The sequence below is a fragment of the Sinocyclocheilus anshuiensis genome, unplaced genomic scaffold (genome assembly GCF_001515605.1).
Source record: "Sinocyclocheilus anshuiensis isolate Anshui unplaced genomic scaffold, SAMN03320099.WGS_v1.1 scaffold280, whole genome shotgun sequence".
NCBI classification, from domain to species: Eukaryota; Metazoa; Chordata; class Actinopteri; order Cypriniformes; family Cyprinidae; genus Sinocyclocheilus; species Sinocyclocheilus anshuiensis.
In genome coordinates, this window is record NW_015558575.1 from 62,970 (window position 1) to 89,825 (window position 26,856).

At 37.4% G+C, this 26,856-nt stretch overlaps 1 protein-coding gene across 2 annotated transcripts in view; it reads left to right on the top strand.

The window, feature by feature from the left end:
• LOC107679695 (coiled-coil domain-containing protein 85C-B) overlaps positions 1 to 26,856 on the top strand; it is a 41,170-nt gene that overhangs the window by 5,738 nt on the left and 8,576 nt on the right. The window contains exons 2-3 of one of the 2 annotated variants that reach the window (XM_016475328.1): positions 21,323 to 21,402; positions 23,510 to 23,548. In XM_016475328.1, the coding sequence (XP_016330814.1) occupies positions 21,323 to 21,402; positions 23,510 to 23,548 (119 nt within the window). The remainder of the gene's footprint in view (positions 1 to 21,322; positions 21,403 to 23,509; positions 23,549 to 26,856) is intronic. The other variant, XM_016475329.1, reaches the window with a different exon arrangement.

The following is a 26,856-nucleotide window of genomic DNA, read 5'->3' on the forward strand; positions in this document are numbered from 1 at the left end:
GGATGGATGGATGGATGGATGGATAGATAGATAGATAGATAGATAGATAGATAGATAGATAGATAGATAGATAGAATGGTCCAAACGGGGGAAAACATATTGAGGTTAAATACAGAATCCTCACAGCATTTTCTAGACCGGTTTGATCAGATTCACCACTTGTGCACAACATGGTGGTCCACTGTGATCTTAAATAGGCCTGTCACTATACCAGCTTGTCTGATCAATTAAATACATTGTATCAAGGTTAAATCCCCTGGGGTCAATATGTGTGGCCTGGAGTCAAACTGTGGTGCAGTGTCATTTAATAAGACGGTCAGATTGGGCACATAGATGTTTGGAGTGTGTATCTTCATTCCACAGGGATTCTTCAGACATGCTAACAGCTGTAGGAAGGTGATAAGTGAGTGAAGAGGGACCTGTGGAGGTTTTTGCTGGCGACAATGGCTAGTGGTAAGGCAAACAGAGTGGATGGGTTGGAGAGTGTGTGTGTGTGTGTGACTATGAGGTCCCCTGCTCTCTTTCCTCCTTAAGGGGTCTCATCAATCAGTCGAGCCATTGGCTGTCCCAATGCACAGATGGTGCTGCGGTAATCATCAGAGACAGGTTCATATTTCATCGCAGTGTTCGATCCCAAGCTGTTTTGCACAACTGCTCACAACTCTGTGGTTTCAAGAGTTGAACCTTTACACAGACAGGAAGTAGTGCTACATTGCTAGCATATTCTTACACTGGTTTCTGTGGGCTACATATCTGCAATGATCTACATTTTGATTGTAATTCAAAAGTAAAACAAGATTCAACAGGTGTTCTATTGATCTTCATGCATATAAACCATATTTTATATGGTTTCAAATCCCCTATCTCTCGCTCATATGTTCTACAGAGATGTGGCTCCTGTCTTTGTGTCGGTCAACCTGGACCTTTGTAAGTTTGGAAATCTTTAAATAATAGAGTGCTCAATTTTTAATTGTAAAATCCAGATGAGAATTGGTATTTCCGAACCATGGAGTCAAAATTAAATAATAAAATAGGTCTGTTGTTATCCTTTGGTTTTGAAACAGTCCCCAAACATGAATATTTGAAACCATTGTTTTGTTTAAAACATAATTTCTAAGCTTACATAAGGACTACAAATACCAAAGAAGTTTATGTACTTGACAAATTTGACAAATTAGTTGTAGGGATTATATTTTATGAAAAAAAATTGGAACTGTGAGATTATACATTTTGAACCATAAGGGAACATGTATTAGGAAAGTAATTTTTTCTACTGAGTTTATGTTGATGTTTGTGATCAATGGTTGTGAAAACATGCCTAAGCCTAACCTTGCCTAAAATGCCTAACTATAGTTTTCATCAAAATATCAGTTATTGGAATTTCTGTTGCCCTTTCCCCCTTTTCTGTTTATTAACTTTAGTTATTTAATAATAACTTGATTTAATTAATAACATTTGATTTAATTATTTTCTTGTCTATTTTTATTGTTCTAATTTTATAGGCATATACTTGTTTTTTTCTGGGTTGTGTAATTCATTGTTATTGTAAATTATCTATTTTAAACCATTTCAAAATTTTAATAAATATAATGTTTAAAAAAAAAGTTACTACAGTTATTGGCGGGGCGTGGGGGGAGGGGTGACTATGGGTGCTTTGTACCCATATTTTTCGATATGAGCATAAAACAAAAAGACAGACCAAAGGTAGGAAATGGCAATGAGATGATGCTCATAGGGGGTATTATCTGGCCATGGGGGGTCCATCCGTTCTGAGACTCCAGGGAGGTAAATGAAGACAGACAATCTTGTTGTGTCTAGCCTGTTATTGGGTAACTTCTGAATGGATGTGGGAATCTGGATATCATTGGCTCATGGAATTGCCATGATAACACAATAGTCTTGGTCTCAAATCTGATTTCAGTTTAGAATTCACCAAAATGGAACATGAACAGCAAGTAATTACCACAGTGAATGACTGCATCTCTTAAATACCTAATGGTGTCCTACAACTTTAGAAATACTATTAGGGATGTACAAATAATCAAAAGCAAATATCCTGGTGTGGTTATGAAAACTCAAAATCATGTCAAGTAACTCGAAATGATTAATTATCCAAATGTTTATTATATTGCAATTCAATTCAGCTTTTTTAAATGCAGCACTAGCAGCAATTTGGCAGTTATCTGAGTCGATGTGTTATGACTAATGCTTGGTATTTTGGTTTATCCTCATAGGTTTGGTTTAATCCTAACAGGTGAAATTTGGCAAGTTTTATGTGGCATATGCCACATGATGGACTACTGTGCTAGGTATCCCAACAGAAGGGTCCCAAAAAAGTGGTATGGTTTGCTAATTTGGTACCATTCACAACTGGAAATGGAAATAATTGCGTGTATTGTACTGAACTGTACCGCTCGGTGGAAACGAGGCTTATCTCTCAGTGGCCGTATGTTGCTGTTGCCTTGAGATACCTCATGAGGGATGTTTTACCTTGTCTCAATGAGTAGTAAAATCACTGAACCCAGTGTAAGAATAAGGGCAATTACCCAATAAGGGTCAAAGTGAACCTGTTAATCTAGCTCAGCCAGATCTTCACAAGCTCACAGATTGCGTCTAGTGTGATGACGCTGTATAACATTCATGGAATTTCAGATTCTAAACTTTAATGTGGTGATCAGATAATTTTCATCTTTTTATTATTTTCTATTATTTTAAAGCAGAGCTATCCAATCCTGTTCCTAGAAGGCCACAATACAGAAGGTGTTAGGTTTAACTGTAATTAAACACACTTGATCCAGCTTATCAAGGTCTTCAGAATCACTAGAAACTTCCAGCCAGGTGTACTGGAGCTAAAAAAGAAGGTGGCCTTCCAAGAGGAAGGTAGGACACCCCTAAACTATTTGAAAAGTTCCCATATTGCATTGCCCTATAACTTGGCAGAGTTCTTTAGTCAGGTTTGTTCCTTTTCTTAAATATATTCTACAAGTTTAAAGGGTGTGCCACTCTGCTGACCAGCGTAGGAAGTGTTGCTCTTTTAAAACTTGTTTTTCCTGTATGCACAAGACAGATGAATCACAACATGGTATTCTTAAACAAACCATCCTATGTGTTCTGTCACAGCATGTAGGACATTAGTGAATCCATGGCAGATTTAAAGGGCAAAGAAAATTCAACATGAGACCATACTTTTTTTTTTGTGGCAACAGTGGCAAGTCTTTCTTGCTTGTTTGGCCCAGGAGAGATTTGGCGCAAAGAGAGACTCTCAGCTGGCTTTAGTCAGACAGAAAGCAGCCTGTCACGAATTCCCACATTCCTTATTAAACAATAGTGAGTCCTTTCTAAAAAATAAAAAAAAGAGAGAGAGACACGAATAAAACTCATACATTGAACCACACATGAAACGATACAAACCGAGGTAGAGAATTTGCACTTTTGAGACAAGTGTATAGTTTAAACCATTGGTCTGCTCTCTCGATGAATGGTAAAGTAGTATGTCTGTAAATGTTCTGTGTGAAACTCTTAAGCTGGACAGCTGTCTTTGAGTGAGCAAAACTGAGCATTGAGTTCTCTGTTATAGTGCATTGAGTTCATATAGTGCACGTGTATGGTCCCCCAAAGTTGATGCTTCAAAAACCTGTGTCTCACAGTCAGAACTGATGGTTCATAGTTTAAGAAGTTATAAATATTTGTTTTGTTCTTGTATAAACTTGCACAAAATTAAAAAAAAAAACTTATTACTGGTAACACCAGGGGGCAGGGCTTTGGAATTTGCGATCTTGGTATCATGTTTTACAAGAAAAGATGATACATCTTTACACCTTTCACTTTCCAAGACTAAAACGGAAACTTTAATCCTTCTCTGGTTTAAGAAGTGATCTTTTAAAAGCAAAATATCGCCAAACAGACGATTTTTCATTTCACTTGAAAACAAATCCCCTGCCATCATCTCATCAGTGTTTACTCTTTTCACGTGATTAGTGAAATCTGACTTCAATTCAATTCAATTCAAGTTTATTTGTACAGCGCTTTTCACGATACAAATCTTTGCAAAGCAACTTTACAGCAAATTAAGTTTCTACAATATTTAGTGGTAGCTTATCAGTGGTGACTGTCAGTCAATGTACATATGGCAGAAATGTAAGGAAAAATCAATTAAAGACGTAATCAAACAGACGATGAACACTATTAACAGCAATTATTATATGATGCAATCAAACTTATAGCAAAATGTGGTAGTTCTGTATGTTGTTTCAGGGTTGGCATCATCTGAGGTCCTCTGAGGGGTTGGCATCATCTCTTCTCAGGTGTTCTGGATCCAGACTGAAGCTTGTGTAAAGGCAAAAATAGAGAAACAAATAGAGACATAATTAGCGTAGCTGCTGTTCCAACCAAGCTAAATTGATTTGTTTAACCCAAACTAAAGAATAATAATGTGCATTTGATCAGATATAACTGCAGTGCAAGATTATGAGATGCATTATTTGAATGATTGGCCAAAGAGATGTCTTTAATCTAGATTTAAACAGAGAGAGTGTGTCTGAACCCCGAACGTTATCAGGAAGGCTATTCCAGAGTTTGGGAGCCAAATGCGAAAAAGCTCTACCTCCTTTAGTGGACTTTGCTATCCTAGGTACTACCAAAAGTCCAGAGTTTTGCGACCTTAGGGAGCGTGATGGATTGTAGCGTGGTAGAAGACTAGTTAGGTACGCAGGAGCTAACCCATTAAGGGCCTTATAGGTAAGTAATAATATTTTGTAACTGATACGGAACTTAATAGGTAGCCAGTGCAGAGACTGTAAAATTGGGGTAATATGATCATATTTTCTTGACCTGGTAAGGACTCTAGCCGCTGCATTTTGGACTACCTGTAGCTTGTTTATTGAAGATGCAGGACAACCACCTAGCAGTGCATTACAATAGTCCAGCCTAGAGGTCATGAATGCATGAACTAGCTTTTCATGACTTCTGCTGAACTGTGCTGCAGCTCTGCAGCATGTGTGGAGAAGAGCAGACACTTTCAGCTTACAACTGTAGCGTCCGTTGTCCAACTGAACTAAACCGTTTTTATTTCAATAAAAAGCAAAACGACAGTAGGGGCGGTACCACGGTGCGCAAGTAATGTAATCGGTGTACGGCCGAACACCGGGTAATACCAGTAACACCAACTACCGCAGCAATCCTAAAATGGAGTTGAATAGGTTCCTGTTGTGTTTGTTTTGCATGGTTTTTGAAGCGTCAACTTTGAGGGACCCATCCACCTGCATTATATGAGCTCAGAGAGATGGAGAGTTTTTCTAAAAATCTTTGTTTGCGGTCATGTGAAGAAAAGTCATACACATCTGGGACAGCATGAGAGTAAATAATGGGAAATTTTCATTTTTTTTTATGGAGTAACTCTTGACGTGTTTAAAATAGTTAAACTTTAACAAATGCATCTCAAGACCCAGTTGTTTTTGAACACATGAACATGTCCTCTTCTCCTGTCCCTAAAGAAACGCGTCTAATCGCATGTCAGGTAAATCCAAAGCCAGCCTTATTATTCTTATTCTGGTTGGTCTTATTCTGAAAACCAACTAGCCATTCAGGCTACTCACCTATTATCAATTGCAAAAATATATATAGAGTATACATAGTTTTGCATATCCCTATTTTTTAGAACTTCCACAAGCAGTATTTCACTTGAGCTTGTAGAGCCATTTGTAGCATTAATCTAGGTTTTGTCCAAGTGTGAATGCATTGATTATCTGTTTATTTATTGCTGCCTAATGAAATGCTGTGTAATGAAGTTGTTAATGAAGTGTCCAGGAGGCACAATGGCAGGGCACTAGCTGCTCCAAAGAGCACAATCAGCATTCCTATTCTGTTGACACAAACTGTGACCTTCTTATTTTGACACTTAACTAAAGTGTCCCCAATGTCATCAGAGGCCAATTTGGAGGGAGATTTTCCTGTGAGCGTCAGCTGTTTCTGCAATCTGCCAGGAGAGCGTATTCTCCACACAGAGTGTGTCTTTCATTCACCTTTGACGTTTTGTCCCAGTGTCCCAGATGTTATTCTGATGACTGTCCAATTTGTGCCATGCAATTTCTGGACCTTTTTTCTTAACATCTGTATTATTTTCTTTCTAGAAACTTTTGTCTTTAACTTCATTAAGTGTTATTTTCGGGATTCATGAAATCGGTCATACTGTAAGTATCCTGCTTTCAACTTCATTCATTCATCCCACATAGATAATTCCTACACTGTGTATCACCTAAATACGGAGTCCCTAAAGGAACATTGTGATAATAAAAATGTGATTGGAGGAATGATTTGAATGCTTTTGTGTTCTCTTACAAAACTTTTGTGTTTGCTTGAACGTTTGTGACGGAAATAAGATGAGGTGGGAAGAGAAAACTATATTTTAATGCTTTTACAAGCGAACACAATGTTTTTTGGTGACAGCGATACTTTCACAAGAGAATGTAAAGTTTCTTGGGGGAACGCAATACTTTTGTGAGAGAACGTGATAATTATAATTTTCCTCTAATCTCTCTTTTTTTTTTTCGATCACCAAGTCCCCTTAGGGGCTCCATACCTAAAATCTCCAAAATGGGATCTTCATATATAATCTTGCTTTTAAAGAATTGTGGGTCTGCCTGTTCATGTTGTCTAGAAAGAATTGATCATCTGCAAGCCTGAATGCACTGGGCATGTCTGCAGGCAGGACAAATTTCTGAGCTGGGTTAAAAACCCAGTCCTCTTGTGAGGATGAGATTGGAGGAGTGTGTGCCCTCACCAGTGCAACAATGGTCTTATTTTAGCAGATCATGGGATTATGGACTTTTGCATACTTTGGAAATTTGCAGCGCTTTCTGCAAAACTGTGGAACCGCTGAATTGTTGAAAATTAATGCTCACCTTGTGGTGGCAATTCGGCCATGATCCAAGTAGTTTTTTTTTTTTTTTTTTTTCAGTTTTCTTCCCTCTTCCCCTTTACTTAGATTTTCTTACCTCAGTGATTAAGCATCCTGCTTAGAAACAGGCCAAGCCACTGTTTATAGTTTGGAAAATTTATAAATTTCTTGTCATCAAATTTTCTTGACCACTGCCTTGCTGTGGTTTTTGTTGTATTCAGTCTCCAGCAGTCTGTAGAGCTTATCTAAAAGCCAAGTGGTTTTACGAAGTGTATTCATGAATTAACAGCATCTCTGAATGATTATGTTCTTAAGCTATCTTACACAGTTTGCTTCTGCTCTTAGGTGCTCTTAGGTCTTTAGCCATGCAGCAACATTCCAGGAGCATTCCACGCTTCAGGAGCTGTGACACAGACAGACCTTTATAAATCGGACAGACCCATACATAAATCTATCCTTTTTGTCTTGCAAGGAACATCCATATTAGCTTAGATGAAGCTGTTTATTATCAACTATTAACTAAATAATTTGATTCTGTCCTCTTTGCAATAAGGTTCGGTTAAAGTGCCTCTATTATGCCATTTTAAAGGTTCCTAATATTGTTTTGGGAGTCTCCAATAGGTTTACATGCATGCAAGGTCAAAAAACGCTTTCGTTTTCTCAAAATATGCAATTAATATCATCTCATTTTCCAACGATTCTCAAACGATTCGTTCAAAGCAGTTCTAAGATTCAGTCTCTCTAAACCTCTCCTTTCTGTGAGCCTATACTCGATACATTTGAATTTATGAATTTACTTTCACAGTGTTGGACACAGCGTCTTCTCGACCTGAGGTTAGCCACACAAACATCTACAGTGTTTGAGAGCGGAGTCAAGTTGTTCACGGCCGGACAATATAGAATATAGGTGGGCATTATGCAAATGTGTTACCCAGTGACGTGTAGCCATTCGAATTACTGATGACTTGTTTAGGCTGTTCAGAGTCTATTTTTTTTTTCTTTTGGGAGACGATAACTTTATTTGCCTTGCACTTTCAACTTTACAACTTTGCAGATCGTTTACATTCACATACAGCTACATTACACACTGCATGAAAGGGACTATTTGAAATGGTATAATAGGGGCACTTTAAATCTCTAAAAAGAATGATTCTATCACAATTATTTTCAGTTCACAGGTAAATCCACCAGAGTCATCTAGGGTTGGTATGTTTCTACTGTTTTGAGTAAGTTCAAACTGGGACAATTTATGTGTAATAGTTTTATTGAAAATTTAAACCCTCTATTATTGCAGGATTTTGCCACAGATTTTATTTCACTTTGCAAGCACATAATGCATTTCTTTATTATATTTTATTTTATTATCTTAATTTACATAACTGAGACACAACATGAAATATTTTTGTACTTTTAAAAATCACTTTTGAGCATTTAAAATGAACCAGTGAAGACAAAAAGGTGGTGGGGGGGGATTTTAAATAAGTCGTTGAAAATATTGTCAACTATACATTTAATTAACATTTCAAGTAAAATGTAATTAAAAAAAATATATATTTATTATATGTGTGCAAAAGAGGGTAAAGTACAAAAGAAAAAAGAGAAAAATCTGCAATCAAGTAATCAGAAGTCTGTTTTTTTAAGCAGCTTTAGTCAAGTAGTTTACAGACCGAGAAAGATCTGAGCAGATTAAGCTCTAGATGCATTTCTGGAATAAAACGAAACCCTTTTGCTAGGATACCATTTTTTGTGTTTTTGGAGTGTGTGCTATCCTCTCCTGTGGTATTGTCACTTTGCTATTTTTTAACTTCAAAGGAGGTCAAGGCTTGTTTCAAAAATGCCATCAGTCCCTCATTCACCAATGAATGAATAGAACAACAGTTGTCTCGCAAACGAAAGTACATTTCTCGGTAGAAACAAGCCTGAAAATTGATACAGTGCAGCACACGTCAGATGTCTTATCACAGAAACGGTCCTTACACCAGAGACACTGTTCCTGCTGTTCTGAAAACTAGGAATGAGGATGTTATGTAACCCACACTAATTGGGAAACTCGTGAATCCGGTGGAAGATATCACCACTGGTCAAGCTCAGTTTTTCTTCACCACAGATGTGTCAGTCAGGGCTCTGCAAAACCTGCACTGAAGCTGTTTCCATCAGATATAGTCAGAGCTTGCCTGAGGTCTTTGCATTGCGGTTTCATCTCTGGCTCCATCAGTGCCCAGTGGGACCAGTGAACACTCAGTGGTCAGAGATTATACAGGACACTGGTTTGGTGGTAGGTACTAAGACGGGTGAGAATGCATTTGAAAATGATCTCAGGTTTCTGCAGGACCTCACAGACAGGTCTTGAAATGTCACCTGGATCTGGTGTAGGAAAGAGCCATGTTTTAAAATTCACACTTCTACTATCCCACAAGGAGACCACAGAAGCTACTGCATGGACATGCACTTTTATGTTCCGATAGACCTTCAGCCCTTATGGAAAGACATGGCTTGGAAAGCGATGCTGGCATGGCTCATTAGCATGTTGAAGTAATATTTTTCCAGGGTCAGTTGCATAATATGTGGGAAGATAATTACAAGGAGACCTGACCGTAGAAGCATAAACATAGGCACCATTAAATATACCCAAACTATAAGGCCGTAGACTTTTTGTTTTGTAATATAGACTTGCATCCATCAGTTTAAAGTTAAAAGTTTACGACTTCTAGCTCTTTGAAAATATTGTCGGATTGTGTAAAAGACGCACCTTCTAAATATTAGCTTAAAAAATATTTTTTAAAAAGCAAAGAAAGATACGAAAAAATTAAGTGCATATTATTTGTATTTCTACCAATCAGTCTGGTATAGGAAGCTGATTGATTTTGATTTGATTGATTTATGCCATTACTCCAGTCTTCACCCAGCAGGCACACAATGTCATAAGACGTTGATATATTTGGTTAAATTTCGGTTGTGACGTCGGGTGACCAAAATTCAATGTATATTCAACGTCTAATGTCAATGTTAAATTGATGTCGAATACTGATGTCAGCTGACGTTGATATGTTGTTGTTTTTAGGTTGTGTAACCAAAATCCAATGTTAAGTCAACGTCAAATTGACGTCAAATATTGACGTCAACCCGATTTTCATTTTCAACCAAAATGCAACGTCTGTCTGACGTCATGTCCAACGTCAACCTGATGTTACATAGACGTCCGGTGCCTGCTGGGCAGTGTTGATCAATATTAAATCATTCTAAAATGCTGATTTACTCAAGAAACCTTTATTATTATAGCATGGAAGATGTAGATGGGTTTTTTCTTCTTCTATGGATTCTTTGATGGTCATACATTAAAAAACAAAAACAGCAATTAATTGAAATAGTAATAGTTTATCAAATTTTGAAAGTTGTTACTGCCATTTATGATTCTGACTTCATACATCCATGAAAAATTATTTTGACAGCAGTGGGTTAAGAGTTTTGATCTGAGAAAAGGTATAACATAAGTGTCCACAAGCATCCACATGTTTTTAGGACCACTGTATTGTACACCTTCCAGCTTTTTATAAACGTCTAATGAGTCGCTAGTCTTCTAAAATAGTTTTCAGATTGTCTCAATTTAACTCATTCAGAAAGGGTGTCAAGTTGTACTCTCAGTAGCAGTTCCTCTACAAAATGCAAATTATTTACTTTTTGCTTTTTCCATTTGTGAAAGTTTCTCTAAATTACTTTCATATACCACACAGCCAAGTGATATGAGAACAGCGGTAGAACTTGAATATTCCCCAGTTGCCTTGTTCAGTTTCTTGTGAAACATCTTCAGTCCACTGCAAGCAACCATACATTATAAATAGGCACTTTTAACTGTTATATAAAACCACAGTAGATGCGAAAATGCTCTGAAATATTTTGACTAAGAACAAGAATTTAAAAAAAGACATATTGGTACATGCTCACACATGTTGTTCTGACACCTTCAAGTCAAATTCCTGTGAGCTGTTGAGAAGTCAATTCAGTGTTTGTGTCTTTTGTCTCATGTTTTTTTCTTTTTTCCCTGAGACTAAAGGCATCTGCTTAGGCTAAAAAAGGAAGAAGGTCTTGTTCTCAATTTAAACAGATTTAGAAATTTAGTCTAAAACTGAATGATGGTGAGACAGTGTCCGTGAAATCTATGTATTAATTTAATATGCCTTTAAATAAGCCTAGTTGGTTTTCGGTGGTTGAAAACTGAATATTTAATTAGCACATGATATGATTATGTTTATTCACACTTGAATGAGATGGAGATCATCATGCATTGGCATGGTCATTTTCTAAAATTGCTGTTTTCTCTCTAATCTTCTGAAGCCATACAATAATTTTGTGAGGAATAGACCAACATTTATTTTCACATTACATAACTAGTAATGGAAGATATTTTCACATATTTAATAGTAGACAAATCCCACATTGTCAATAATCTATTTGTACATAATGAAAATATGTTCAATTGATTTTGATGGAGACAACAATTGTGCTGATCTGCCAAATAAAAGTGCACAACTTCCAGTAAATATCCCCTGAGCAATCCCGCTGTCACTTCAAACTCTAAGGTCATGGTTCATGTCTCATATGGAGTCTGTGGGTCTTTTTGACTTGCTGCATTATGTCCACATTGCAAAATATTTAGATTTTTCTCCAGCGACCTCTGCAATGTTAGTGGTGCGTGGCAGTGGAGTAGAAATTTGTACTTGCCCAGAAACAACACAGATAATTGAAGTTCATGTCTTCCTAGATAAATACATTGGGTTACATTAGGGTTCCCTCGCCAGTGGTGAGATCACACACTTTACCCGGCTTAAAGGATGCACTGAAATTTTGAGGCTTGTGGTGTCAGCATTACTTAAAGGAGACATATTATGCCCCTTTTTACAATATGTAATATAAGTCTCTGGTGTCCCCAGAATGTGTCTGTGAAATTTCAGCTCAAAATACTCCACAGATCATTTATTATATCATTTTGAAAATGCCTATTTTGAGTGGAAGCAGAAACACTCTGTTTTTCGGGCCTGCCTCTTTAAATGCAAATGAGCTCTTTTCCAGAATACAGCTTTTCCATTACAGCTCGGACCTGCTAAAAAACATCTGTTTTGGTTCTGATTATCATATTTATTGCGCTGAAATGTTAAACATTGACTGTCAGCCTATTCGCCTGTTTCTCATCGTTTATCATTAAAATGTATTAAAGTAAATAGTGTGAGCTACATCGCTAATGTCATAGAATAGCACGGCAGGGAACATTGTAACGCAATGTTACAACATACCCCATCTGCGCAACTGGAATTTAAAACCGGTTACTGTCTTCTGATAGTTAGCGAAGCATGAAAAAATTATTTAAACTGATAAATAACAGACTGGAGATTAAAATAATATTTGTGCCCCGCGCTCCCCTACACCGTTGTCGCTTGCGAAAACACAATAACGGCACCTTGGGTATAAACTTACAGATTAAGGGGCGGTAATATTATAATGAGATCCCTTTGTCACGTCACCAAGGGAGCGAAATCAGACGCGCTGGTTTTCTCAGATGCTTGCAGAAAAAGGCTTCCCAAAACAAAGTTACTGGTTAATCTTTTTCACGTTTCCTTGGTTAGTAGATGCACCGAGGACCTGATTATAGCACTTAAAACCTGCAGAAGTCAGATTTTCATGATATGTCACCTTTAAAACTGTGTGGAATCGGCTAGAATTGTACCACAGGCGCTCTGCCTGCCACCCACCAGCAAACAAACAACTTAAATACTCCAGCCTGCCCTGTGTGTGTGTCTGTCTGCTCTTAAGAGAATTAAAAAAAAGGGAGAAACGTCTACACGTGAACGTAATGGAATGGCAGGTGATTTTTTTTTGAACGTACAGTTTATATAATTACTGTGTTCAACGAATGACAATGTCTGGTTGGTCAACTTGATACACCAACCCAGGCTGATTCATCGACAAAGCTCACAAAATTTCAAAATCCCTGGTAGCCCCTCAGACAGGCACTCTTCAGATTTTGGTAGCCTGAAATAAATTTAACTAGACCAATATTTAGCTATTTTAAGGTTATTAATCACAAGACATTCTGAAATTGATGTGAATTCTCCAACTAAATGTCAAATTAAACTCAACATATTATGTTGATGTTATAATTTGAAATAAAAATGTATTCAATTGAAAAAACTCCTCTAAAAAAGCATTTTCACTTGAAACATTGGATTGTAATCATGACTTGCCAAACTAATCCTGGCTATTACAATTATTGTTACTACTACTACTACTAGCCACACTGTCAAGAAATTAAACCAAATGACTGATTGACCATCCCATAGATCCCATATTAGTTTATACAATAATTGTGTCAGATTATATATAAGGTAATTTTACTAATGTATGAAGCTTGTTTGACTGCTGATATTATAATATCTTGTTTCCTGTAAACTGAATGGAGAGGAATCTCTTTGCCCTTGATGATCTTGGGATCTGGTAGAAAATTAAATATTTATTGGACATGTGCTCAGCTGTGCCTCTGAAGGTCTCTGATGATGTGATGTGTCTTCTGACGCCGAGGAAATGTTATTGAACCTCTTGCTGCAGTCTCATGTGCCCAACACTTACATGGTCATGGAGCTAGTAGGCCTGAGGGATTATGGATAATGGTTGGATCTTATTTTATGTTTCTAACCACTATATTGTTGGAAGACAGTTTGATTATGGAATTTGAGAAACATTTAATGCCAACATCTAAAGTCTTCAAGTTCCACAAGGAAAACCATTGAAAAAAATGCTGTCCGGCCAAACAAACCAAACTCTGGCGTCAAACAGACTCTGGTCCTTGTAAAAAAAATCTAGTGTGAAAAAAGTTTCTGCAAGTTCCAAAAAGTCAAAACTTCTTTAACAACTGTATTTTTGTCCAGTTGGGATGGGATGGCTTGATCTTAGTTTGTATAATTTTCTCCAGCTTTGGTCCTCCTCCAGCTTGATCTTCAAGACAGCATCTGTTGTGCCAGTGACCCCACAAAGAAAATGATATTTCTTAGGCAGTCAGATAAAAAAAAAGAAACATGTCATGTTACATTTAAAATGTACATTTTCTTTGACTTCAACACAAGGGAATGAGAACAAGGGGTTATATTTTCTGAAAGCACTGTTTAATTTAAAATGTCTGGGAGCTCAAGCTTATAAAACGTCTCAGGTTACGTATGTAACCATGGTTCCCTGAGTAGGGAACGAGACACTGCGTCCTCTAGGGGTCACTATGGGGAACACCTTCAGTGTGACCGGTGTCTGAAGCATATATAATCGCAGTATAAAAGGGCGCCGGGAGAACATGTCATCCACTTCTTCGTCTGAAGCTTGCGTCTGAAGCATGGCAGGGAAACTAGAGGATGCAGTGTCTCGTTCCCTACTCAGGGAACCATGGTTACATACGTATACCCATGCCACCATGCTGAGGGGAGTGCATGCCAAACCACAGGCGAGCACTAAGTACCAACTCTACCAAAGCTTTAAGGGAGTTGCCCCTGGGACGTTAGACGACTGTCAGTGACATTATCCCCTACGGCCAAAGGCCTGAGCTACATACCCCAAAAAACTTAAAAGAAGGTTTCTGTTTTTGTCCATACAATGAGTCGGTGGGGTCCAGTCTTGTTTTAGACATCAGTGACTGTCATGGTATTGCTTTAATAGGAGTCCAGCTGTTTTCTGCATGTATGTGACCAGTTCTCCTCATTACCGCTCTTTCCACCAGTGCTCATTGACAGCAATTTTCTCCTAAGATTAGCTGTCGTGTTGAGAGGTCTGATTCATTTTCTTTATTGTTGATATGTTAATATCAATGAACCTGGTTAAAACAACTAATTTATTTGAATTATCACTGTTGTTTTCAATGAAGTTACATAGATCTGAGTCACATGTCGTGCTGCTTTTGGTTCTAATATGATGCTTTGTTTGTTTGAATTCCTAGCGCAACATGGCAACCGAAGGTGTGAGATTATTGAGAAGTGGGATGTGTTTACCTGGTGAGGCCTGATGAATAGCAGGCGAGGGAGTGTTCGAAAAAAAACATTATAAAACGGATAGTTCCGGTCCTTGATTCTGATTGGTTGAGCCGCGTTACACTACAAACATACACCTTTGTTTACTTGTGTGTTGCTCGGCAACCACTTTGTTGCAACCACAACTGTTTCTGAGGAACTACATTGTTTGGTGGAAGAATACTGTTTTGATTTATATCATTACACTTTATTTGCTCTGTTTTATTCTGTGAAACCTTACTACGTATATGGAATAACCGTTTTATAAAAGCAATAAGCCCCGTGAAGCCGTGGTTTACAGTGAATTTATTTCAGCTAAGGGGCGTTGTTAGGCACGACGCGAAGCGGAGTATAAATTCACTGTAAACCACGGCTTCTTGGGGCTTATTGCTTTATTTTAAAACGATTCAGTATTTTTGTTAAGTCATGCAGAAAGTAAACAGATTTTAATAGTGCTGGTTCAAAAAAAACTTAATTGTCCATGAGCTGGTAATAATTTGAAATAGTAATCTGGTACAATTTAAAGTGTTTTTAAATCCAATGCATTAAACTGGTGGTTGCTGTCTTCACCTTTGGTGTAAGTCTGTAGACACCGTTTGTAGTTGGCTGTAGTCTTTGTAGTGTTTTCAAGCTACATTTTTTTTGGCCCAGGCAATGTGAGGCAACACCTCAGTCGGCTGTCATTGCCGCTAGTTCATTGATGTTGGTTTGGTGTGTCTGGACCGTTTTATCAATTGTCAGATAGAACAGTGATAGCACAAGTCTTCTCAACAAGTAGCACAATTTGAATATAATGTACATTTTCCAGTATTAAAAAAATAGTTTGTCCAAGTCCCTAATAGAGAAGTAGTGATATCAAACAATCTATAGCCTGGACATGAACTCACTATACAAACATGTCTTCTTTCCATCTATTTCTGTCTTTTGCTAACATTCTTTGTTTTCTCCTCTCATCTGTTCTGACTTCTCCAGTGAGACAAGAAAGGTTGTGCAGGCTTTTAAACAAGTTTTTAGTCTGACTTTCTTTTTAGCCAAGTTTGAATTCTAAACTGAGTGAATTTAGTTTTTTCCCCCTCTCTCCGGTCTGTAGCTTTCCCCCCTCTCTTTAATTTAAGTTTCATTGTCTGCCATGCTGTAGTTTTCTAACAGAATGAGGTCAGACTGTATGGAATGAATTATTGTTTGGACTGTTGTTTCTGCTTGGACTGTCACATCTTGCAACAATTGATCCAGCAACTTTGTGCACACACCCATTTAAAGCTTTCACTTGGAGTTTTTTCCCGCTAGTTTTTCCTTTCTGTTTCTCTCCCTCAAGACTCGAGGGTTATTCACACACACACACACACACAGTTTTTGATTTGTATTTAAAACACATGCTTACACGCAGTAGGCAGCGCCCAATGTATTGCAACAGATGTTCAAAGGAAACTGAATGACAGCGTTTCTCTAGGCTAATCAGCGTGTTTCCAAGATGTTGGAATTCATCTCAATTTTCTCTGAACAAACCCTGCTGCATTTGTAGGCTTTGGGTGTGACTGCTGTTGGAAGGGGCTGCTTGTGATGTCATGAAGACTGCTTAACAGTTGCTGCCCATGTGGCCTATTCGGAAGATTCCCGCGTGAGCCTTGTGCCGCAGCGGTGGCTATAGAAGTGGGTCATGGCATTGCTGATGCGATTGGAAGCGACAAAGCGAGAGGGACAGACCCGCTGCCCCACCCCCACATGCTCATCCGCGTTGAAAAAACATCCATGTCAGTTCACTGAGCTAATATGCACAAATAGCTGATCAGCACATCAGATTTATTTGATCATTGTGCAGTGCTGTCTCTTAATACATTCAGAACTGAGTCTCAAACTACAAAGTGCTATAGGCCTACAATGTGTGCTAGAAAGGAATTACTTATAATTTTTACTATATAAATTTCAACAATAAAGAGTGCGGATATGCACAATAAACCATACAAACACACCTATAAAACAAATATTTTGGAGGTTTTAGAGGAGCAAAATGGTTTAAATAATGCCCAAAAGTTTAAGTTAAAATTACTGAATTCGACAAATTGTATAGAAGTGAAAATACTGACATCGCTTTGAATTTGCAACATGTCCAACTTAATTTGCAATGCGGAAGTAAGCAATTTTTTTTTTCATAAATGTGCAAAAATAACTAGAAGAACACAAAGTGTACTAAACTTTAAAACTATTTGTGCTGCAGACTAGTGTGTTTATAATTATGATAATAAATTAAAATAATATAACAAATACCAGTTTACAATATGAACAGGGAAAATAACTGGAAGCGAATGACACCAAATTATTAAGAATCTTGCGTTAAAAATAAGGTGGATATAACAGTAAAATTCTATTTATGCACTGGCATATGAACTGTTATATACATTTAATTCTAAAATTGATTTGAAAAAATCAGTTTAAAATTCATTATTTAAAATCAGTTATGAAATTTATGAAAATTATTTTATTTTTCAGTTTTGAACAATTTGTTGGATCTGCATGCTGTGGCATGAAATGATTTCATTCTAAAAAAAAAAATTTTTGTAAATGTGGGAAAAATTGTGGCCACAGAGCAACTTTTTATGTCAAATGTGATTTTTATAGATTTTAGCAAATCGGTGTTGCAGCCCTTTTCTGAATTCGACAAATTGTATAGAAGTTAAAATACTGACATCGCTTTGAATTTGCAACATGTCCAACTTAATTTGCAATGCGGAAGTAAGCTATTTTTTTTTTCATAAATGTGCAAAAATAACTAGAAGAACACAAAGTGTACTAAACTTTAAAACTATTTGTGCTGCAGACTAGTGTGTTTATAATTATGATAATAAATTAAAATAATATAACAAATACCAGTTTACAATATGAACAGGGAAAATAACTGGAAGCGAATGACACCAAATTATTAAGAATCTTGCGTTAAAAATAAGGTGGATATAACAGTAAAATTCTATTTATGCACTGGCATATGAACTGTTATATACATTTAATTCTAAAATTGATTTGAAAAAATCAGTTTAAAATTCATTATTTAAAATCAGTTATGAAATTTATGAAAATTATTTTATTTTTCAGTTTTGAACAATTTGTTGGATCTGCATGCTGTGGCATGAAATGATTTCATTCTAAAAAAAAAAATTTTTGTAAATGTGGGAAAAATTGTGGCCACAGAGCAACTTTTTATGTCAAATGTGATTTTTATAGATTTTAGCAAATCGGTGTTGCAGCCCTTTTTTTATACTGCACTGTATAATGTAACATATGCAAAACTACACTGTAAGTGTATTAGTTTTGAGTATGGAATACTGAATAAAACACTACAAGCACTGGATGTTATCTAGAATCAGGCCATTGGGATTTGAGAAGACATTACACAGAGGTGTTTCTATGGCCGTTGTTCTTTGAGCTGTGTTTTACAGCTAGCAGTTATGTTGTTCTCACACCACCAGATCTGATGACTATACTATAATTGTCTTTTGTGTGCCGAGTTATGCTGACAAGAACATTTAGCTCCCTGGAATGATGGAATCTGAATTGTTTTGGGTAGTGGAGTCATATTTCTAGTAGCTGGTTCTGGTTGGAATGATTTTTGTAGTGGGTGGATCTCTTCACTAGGACGCTGGTCCGGGGTTTTGTGTATCAGAGTTGATTCTTAATCGGCTTGGCTCGTGCCCATCGTTCAGTCAGCCAGATGAAGTTAGATTAGAGTGTCACTAGGGATTTGCAGCCGCCAGCACTGCCTCACTGTCCACTGCTGAGGGTTTTACTCAGACATGGCAGGGGGTTTATCTATTAGGCTAATACCGCCCATATTCTACACCCTGTAAAACACAGTCATGTCTTACTTAAGCAAATAAAATTATTCCTTTATTTCAGAGGAAATATGAACAGGCTTTCATTTTTGCTAAACATTGAACATGAGTGCTTGGATTAAATGATTCAAATCAGCAAAAAGGGAATTCAGTGCACATAAACATAAGGAACTTTTGGCTGTAACAGTTCCCCAGCTAACTCAGCACATGTTTTTACTCTTTGGATGGCCAAATTAATCAAATGCATGCATGCCTTTAAAATAGTTTCAAAAGGATAAGTCAAAGTATGTGCTTTATTTCATGCTCAAGATTGTACGTGGTAGGAAACTCAAGAAGGTCGGAATGCCAGGTGTTTCAGTTGGTCAATGAGACCAACTGTAAAATTGCAGTGTAATATATTTTACAAACAGGAAATATTTTATGCCAGTGTAAAGTCCTAATCTGAGTGACAATGCTCCTAGTTGTTTTCACGAACCAGTTCAAATGGTCCTTTTCAATTAATCTATTCAAAAATACAGAGTTCTGGCATGAAACTCTAGATGGCGCAGTCCGATAGGTCTAACTCAATCTGACCTAATGATATCATCACATGGCACAGCTGATTGGTTCTCTCCTGTATCGGTAGCCAATGAGCTCGCTGCTCAACATTCAAATATATGACTAGTGCTTGCCGTAGCAGTTGCAGCTTGCTTCAGAAACCCTCCACCTTCCACAGCTTCACCTGTATAGATCTGCTACGGGGTGATTCATGTATGCTATATGGGGGTTATTTCATGTATGTTATATTTGCAGCAGCAGTATTTCTTACATGCTCACAGCAGCATGTTGTGGATGTATTGGCAGTAGCAAGTCTCGGTACTTGCTCTGCTACAGCAGCAGCAGTGTAGCAGATCTATTGTGCCAAGACAACCCTCTACATTGCGAGTAAATCACTCGCATATGCGACTAAATCTTACTCTGGGCGACTAAATGATGTCTAATATTAGCCACTGGCTAATAAATTCTCAGATTTTACTCGCCAGTGTGTGAGTTGGAGGCTAAGTATAAGTTTAGCTCAGATATATTTTCACTCGCCGAACACTCTGACTGAGCGCTTCAGAGTTTCCCTCTCCGCCAAGCGATCTGTGCTGTTTTTCAGTTCATCTGAATGGATGTGCAACGCACCTGTATTTAACGTACCGTAAACTCTAGTGTGAAGGCGCACGACTCGCTGTCGCTTTGTTTCACACACACGCAGTGAGAGAGGGAGAGAGAGAATTGACGCGCTACCTATGCGCTCTACATGTAAATGATATTCTTTGTTATATTTTGCTGTCAAATTAACAGAGTTCCTTTGGAATTCTTCCGCTTTTAAGAATTACCGCTTTCTCCGGTAGTGGGCGGAACTAATGCGCAAACAGCAATCTCATTGGCTGGCGCTCACCTATTATCGTCCCTGTTTTGATTTCAGCAAATCAGTTCGAGCGAACACTGACAACGTGATTAATACCAAATACATTAACATTATCATGTACATTACCATGCCAATCCCTCCGAAAGTTTTCATGACATAACTATAATTTAACGATTTGTTTGTTTCATTACTCAAAAATGTTCCCAGAAGACCCTCTGTTTTTCAGTTATATATAACAGAATATACTGTTATATATTTATATACTGCAGTTATATATAACAGTATATACTGCAGTTATATATAACAGTATATATTGCAGTATAATAGTTATCATTCACTTAATCTTGAGAATGTAATATGCAATCTTATAATTCAATATTGTTTTGCATTATTCCTTTATTTTTGTTTCAGACTTGCATGATACGAAGTCTGTGATGAGATGAATTTTCCATGCATTCTTGGCCTGAACCTTGATGCCAGCCCAGAATTAAATAAGCAGCATTACTCATTGATTGCTTGCGTCCAAAGTTACAAGCTCAGTACAGACCACATCAAACCACGAATGATTCTTTTGGTCATTTGAATTCCTTGACAAAGTGTACAGAGAAAACAGAAATGATCTCAACTGTGTTATCAGAACGGGAAGCTAAGTTTAAGTTTAAAGCACCGTGGGATTAAATTAAAATCACATATGCATAAGAAATCAAGTAAACTAAATCAAAACAAACCCCAAAATCACAGGCTGTATTCTCAAGTCTTTAATTAAACTGAAATTTCACCTTGTGATAATAATAATAATAATAATAATAATTAAAGGGGTCATGTGATGCTGGTAAAAAGAACATTATTTTGTGTATTTGGTGTAATGAAATTCCTATACCAGGAACATATGATAGTGTTCCAGCAGTTTTAAAATGACAAAGCTATGTGCTTTTTGGGCAGGAATGACTTCAAAATGTTTCACCTGATGTGCCAATTAGTGTTGATGATCTTGAAAAACAAGATATCTTGTTTAGGGCTGTTTGTTTAGTTCAGTAGAATAAAAAATGAGTTAGTGTATGGAATTAAACGACAACGAATTCATTCTTTGACAACAGAAAATCACTAGTTCTAATACTGTAGTTTTTTTTCACTTTAGGATTCTAATTGATCTCTTCCTTTCTTTGTCTTGCAGATGCATCCTCAAACTACATTCGCCAGCTAGAAACCAAGGTCCGGATTCTAGAGGACAATAACAACAAACTGCTGTCACAAGTAAGGACTGAGTTAACAACATGCTTTCTTCCTAAAGCACTTGAAAATATGAGTAATCTAGACCTAGATTTGCCATTGGTGGCATTAATGGTGGCAGTTTGGGGTTACGAAAGAGGCAGCCAATCTTTAATTCATGGTGGGCCAAACTGTGTTAAATTGGCACACAGCATCCCCTCCGGCAGGAAGAAGGAGCAGCTTACCGTCATGCCGGGATTGTGTGGGCATCTCTGAGCGTCTGTGGCCTCAATTTAACCTCCCTTGTGGAGAATGAGTGGGTTTTACCAACTGAAAGAGCATTTAAAGTTCACCTATTTATGCTGAAGGCACTACAATCAATCTGCCTATCACCAAATGTCACAAATGTGTTCACCCACCATAGTACAGACTTCTACAACAAACCACTTACTGTGAACCCATCCAGCAGAACAGCATTACAGCCCACTCTGTATGTCCTGAGAGCGCACACGTACTGAGCTGAACTCTTGATTTCCCAGGATACCTGCAATAAGCTTTTCCTAAAAGCCATTTCAGCTGTTTTGATAAATGACGCTTTGGTTTGCAAATACAGAGTTCTGGCATGAAACTCTAGATGGTGCAGTCCGATAGGTCTAACTTAATCTGACCTAATGACATCATTATCACATGACACAGCTGACTGGTTCTCTCCTGTATCGGTAGCCAATGAGCTCGCTGCTCAACATTCAGATATATGACTAGTGCTTGCCGTAGCAGTTGCAGCTTGCTTCAGAAACCCTCCACCTTCCCCAGCTCCACCTGTATAGATCTGCTACGGGTTGATTCATGTATGCTATATGGGGGTTATTTTATGTATGTTATATTTGCAGCAGCAGTATTTCTTACATGCTCACAGCACTATGTTGTGGATATATTGGCAGTAGCAAGTCTCGGTACTTGCTCTGCCGCAGCAGCGTAGCAGATCTATTCCGCCAAGACCAAATACATTAACATTGTCGTGTACATTACCATGCCAATCCCTCCGAGAGTTGTCATGACAGAACTTACTTTAAACCCACATTACCCTGAGAATGAAATGTCTGTTTTCATGGAACGGTCCAGAAAGTCTTAATTTTGCTGATGAACGTCATTCATGACCTGGTAGAAACTGGTCACACACCTGATCATGTAATAGGTCTAGTTTTTGGAAATGCTTCAACTAATAATGTGCACTGCATGTGCAGCAGTGCGTTTGAAATATAATTGTTGTTCTGTAATATTATATATTTTTTCAGTATTTCCTTTGCCTTAATTATTTTGCCAATGGCTTTCATTTTGATTAGCAGTCTTTGAAATTGAAAATGAAGGCTAGCTGCAGAATCGAAAACAAAGAACATTGTACTTGTGTGGACAATTTGGTTTTTAACTTGGAGCCCAATCATAGGCTAACGTTTCGCATTAGAAGCAAAATTTGGTGAAAGACCCCATGAAATCAACAAAATCAATTTATTAAATGGATAGTTCACCCAAAAATGAAAATTAACCCCTTGATTCACTCACCCTCAAGCCATCCTGTAGGTGTATATTGGCGCTTTTCAACTGCATGGTACGGCACGGTACGGCTCAGTACGGTTCACTTTTGGGGGGTTTTCCACTGGGTACAGAACCTGGTACCTGGTACTTTTTTTAGTACCACTTGCACCATATGACTTTCTTCTTTCAGACGAATACAATAGGAGTTATATTAAAAAATGTCGAGATTTTGAAGGCCAAAAAAGTGCATCCATCCATCATAAAAAGTGCTCCACACGGCTCCGGGGGGGTTAATAAAGGTCTTTTGAAGTGAATTAATGCATTTTTCTAAGAAAAATACAGTTAGCAGAAGCTAGAGATTACCGTTTATAAAGTTTTAAATATGGATATTTTTCTTACACAAATGCAAAATGAAGACAAACGAAAGGAGTGCATTCCTTCCCATCTAGTGACATCAGATGACAATCTAATGTTGAATGTCCTTCAAAACCATACATAAGAAGTCCAACATTATTATCTGAATAGTTAATCTGGTTATGATAGCCCTTGTGAAGAAACTGTATGAACATGTACTTGTATTTGTTTAATTGGTTTGTGAAATGTGTTTTGTGTTCTCCAGCCCTGTAGCCGTTATAGCTTATCAAAGCTGTCCATGAAGGTAATTTTACCACACTTTTGCTCAGTGGTGGTGGAGCTCTATGTCCTCCTAGCTCTCTTCTTGCTTATTTCTTATCTTTACATTCACATTCTTTGTGACTTCAAAAGCTGGTGTGTACAATGGCATGCTAGGCTTAGTGCTTGTGCTAACATGCTGGGCTGTGCTCGGGGGCTTCTGGCACATGAGCTCATATGCTTGTCCCTCTGTGTTGAAACGTCTTTCCGATCTTATCATTTATTCAAGCAGCACAGGTAGTGCAGCGTCAATTTTTCATGTCTGACAAACTGATGGATGTAAAGATGAATGTGAACATATTTAAATTGTTAATAAATGCCCACTTATCTATCTTGGGCATCATCCCATATCTTCTCTAAGAGAATGCACCTCTCTGTGTTTTAGCACTGTCTGTCTTGAATTGCTTAAAATCATATTTGACTGCCCAGCAAAGTAACGTTGTGCATATTTTCAAAGCTAACTGGATTTTGGGTTGTCAGAATTGATTAGTTGACTAGTCGGTCATAAAGAAACCTTATTATTAGGGTCCATCATACACTCTCATAAATAAAGGTACAAAAGCTGTCACTGGGGCGGTACCTTTTCAGAAGGTACACTTTTGTATTATTTACCCCTAAAGGGTGCATATTAATACCTTAAAAGTACATATTAGTACCGAAATGGTACATATTAGTTCATTTTGAAAAGATACCATCCCAGTGAGAGCTTTTGTAGCTTGTTTTTACAGGTGTTTTACCTGTTTTTTGAATGTCACACTTAATTGCATAGTTTTAGGGTTAACAGAAATGTCTGTAAAATTACTGGGTAATGACCTGGCAGAAGATTACTGGTGCATTTAAAGTTTTTTTTTTTCTCTAAGGCTACGTTTACACGACAACTTAGTCAAAAATGGAAAAGTTTTCCCCTTGTGTTTTTAAAATATTTCACGTACACACGACAACATTTTCAAAACGATTCGCATTTACACATATCCGCGAAAACGGCCAAAAACGCTGTATTACATATGCCAGGCCAGTAGTTGGCGCTGTCAACTTGTTAGTAAACAGTACCTGTAGGGAAGTGACGATTATATGTTGTATATGATGCGTCTCCGCTGTTGGTTGTAATATTGGTGAAGTAAATCCACACTTTGCTGAAGAAGCGTTGGCAAACTCTTAAACAGCAACAACAGTACCATGTACTCCGCCATTGTTGTGTATGTTTGTTCGCGCTTGCCTTTAAAATCGACACGTACTGCGCATGTCTACATACCTAACACGTACTACGCACGTGCATGAGGTCACTGTTTTCAAAGATTTCCAAAGATTCAAAGATGTTTGCACGGAAACGATAACGGTGGCGTTTTCAAAAACTTGCACTTTGAAACCCGTTTTCAAAAATATGCGTTTTCAGTCTCCAAAACGCCGTTGTCGTGTAAACGAACAGGCAAAACGTTTACACGACAACCCAAAACGCTGTTGTCGTGTAAACGAACAGGCAAAACTCATAAAAAGTTTCCCGTTTTTGGCTGAAAACGTTGTCGTGTAAACGGCCCCTAACAGTGTAGTGACCTCAGAAACTGACTATTCTGTTGTTGAGTGACAGGATGATCATATCCATTCCTAGTATGATGGGAACGTGTGAAACATTTACTTGTAGTCATGTTTCACTAATTTATTTTTCTGATGTCGTTAGAGCAACAACAGTCAAGTGAGGAATTTTGGCCCTTTAAACAGGTTGCATTCCAGCAGTGCAGGTATCATTCTTGTTGCCACAATGATAAAAAATAACGTCAGTCTACAGGAATTCTGACACTTCCTCGGTGCTTTCAGGTTCATTTCAAAAACAAAGATATGTCTAGACAAAAATGTGTGAAAAAAGCAGCATAGAAGCACTTTTGACTTCTGGAACCCATTGTATAAAATTCCACACCACCTCTGGTCCCTCTGGTTTTTATGTCCTTTGTCTTTCGCAGAAAAAATACATTTCTGTTAGAATTGTTGGAGAAGAGCTGTGTTACACAGCTGTGTGGTCATTTCTCAACAAGCAGTCATAATGAAGAGAGGATGAATATCCTGATAGGTGAAGGATAGAAAGCTCTCCAAGGATAATATGTATTTTAGAACTGAAGAGGCATGTTTTTTAACAATCAAACATACAAACAATAAATATCAGAAACTGAAAGTATTGATATACTGGTAACACTTTACAATAAGGTTGCATTAGTTAATGTTAGTTAATGTATTAAATAACGTGAATGACGATGAACAATATATTTATTACAGTATTTGTTAACGTTCTCTGTTATCGTTAGTTAATGAAAATAGTCGTTCATTAATGCTCATAATGTTCATGTTAATTCACAGTGCATTAACTAATGTTAACAAGCACAACTTTTGATTTTAATAATTCATTTGTAAATGTTGAAATTAACATGAACTAAGATGAATAAATGCTGTAGAAGTATTGTTCATTCTTGGTTCATGTTAAATAAAGTTGTTAACTATGTTAACTAATGAAACTTATTGTAAAGTGTTACCAATATACTAAATTAATAATCCACAGTTTGTTTGTTTGTTTTGTTTTATTTTTTGATCCCATAAGTTTCCCATAAGACAATAGTTATTTTTAGTTATTAGTTAGTGGTTTAATAGTTATTGATAGTTTGACATTTTAATATAGATCAGAGTTTGATTATTTTCATAATATTTTTTTTTATTAAAATACTTTTAAGTCATCCTGTGGCCCCTTTGAAAATTTGCTGAGGCCCTCTAGTGGGCTCTGGGCCCCTGGTTGAGTCATTGCCCTTGGAGGTCTGCAAATTGTATGTTTGTAAAATAATGAAAATATGTGTTAAAATACAATAATAACTGCAACTAAAGCATAGCATGCAACTAAATTATTTTTTTGTCCCTCCCACACTGAAATATTATCAAGTAAAATTAAAATAAAATGTGTGTCAAGTCAAGTCACCTTTATTTATAGCGCTTTTAACAATACAGATTGTGTCAAAGCAACTGTACAGCATTAATTAGGAAAATAGTGTGTCAATAATGCAAAATGACAATAGTAAACAGTAGTTCAATAGTTCAGTAGACAATAGTTCTCCTCTGGCCAGACAAAACCAGCAGTTCAGTTCCAGGCTGCAGCAAAGTCACATTGTGCAGAGGACTCATCTGGTTCCTGTGGTCTTGTCCCGGTGGCCATCTAGGAGACAAGTTCTTCACTCACTAGTGATCTGTCTGGGGCTCATCTAGTTGTCCTGATCTCCGCTGACATTCAGGGCTGTAGAGGTTCTCTCTAGGTGATGATCC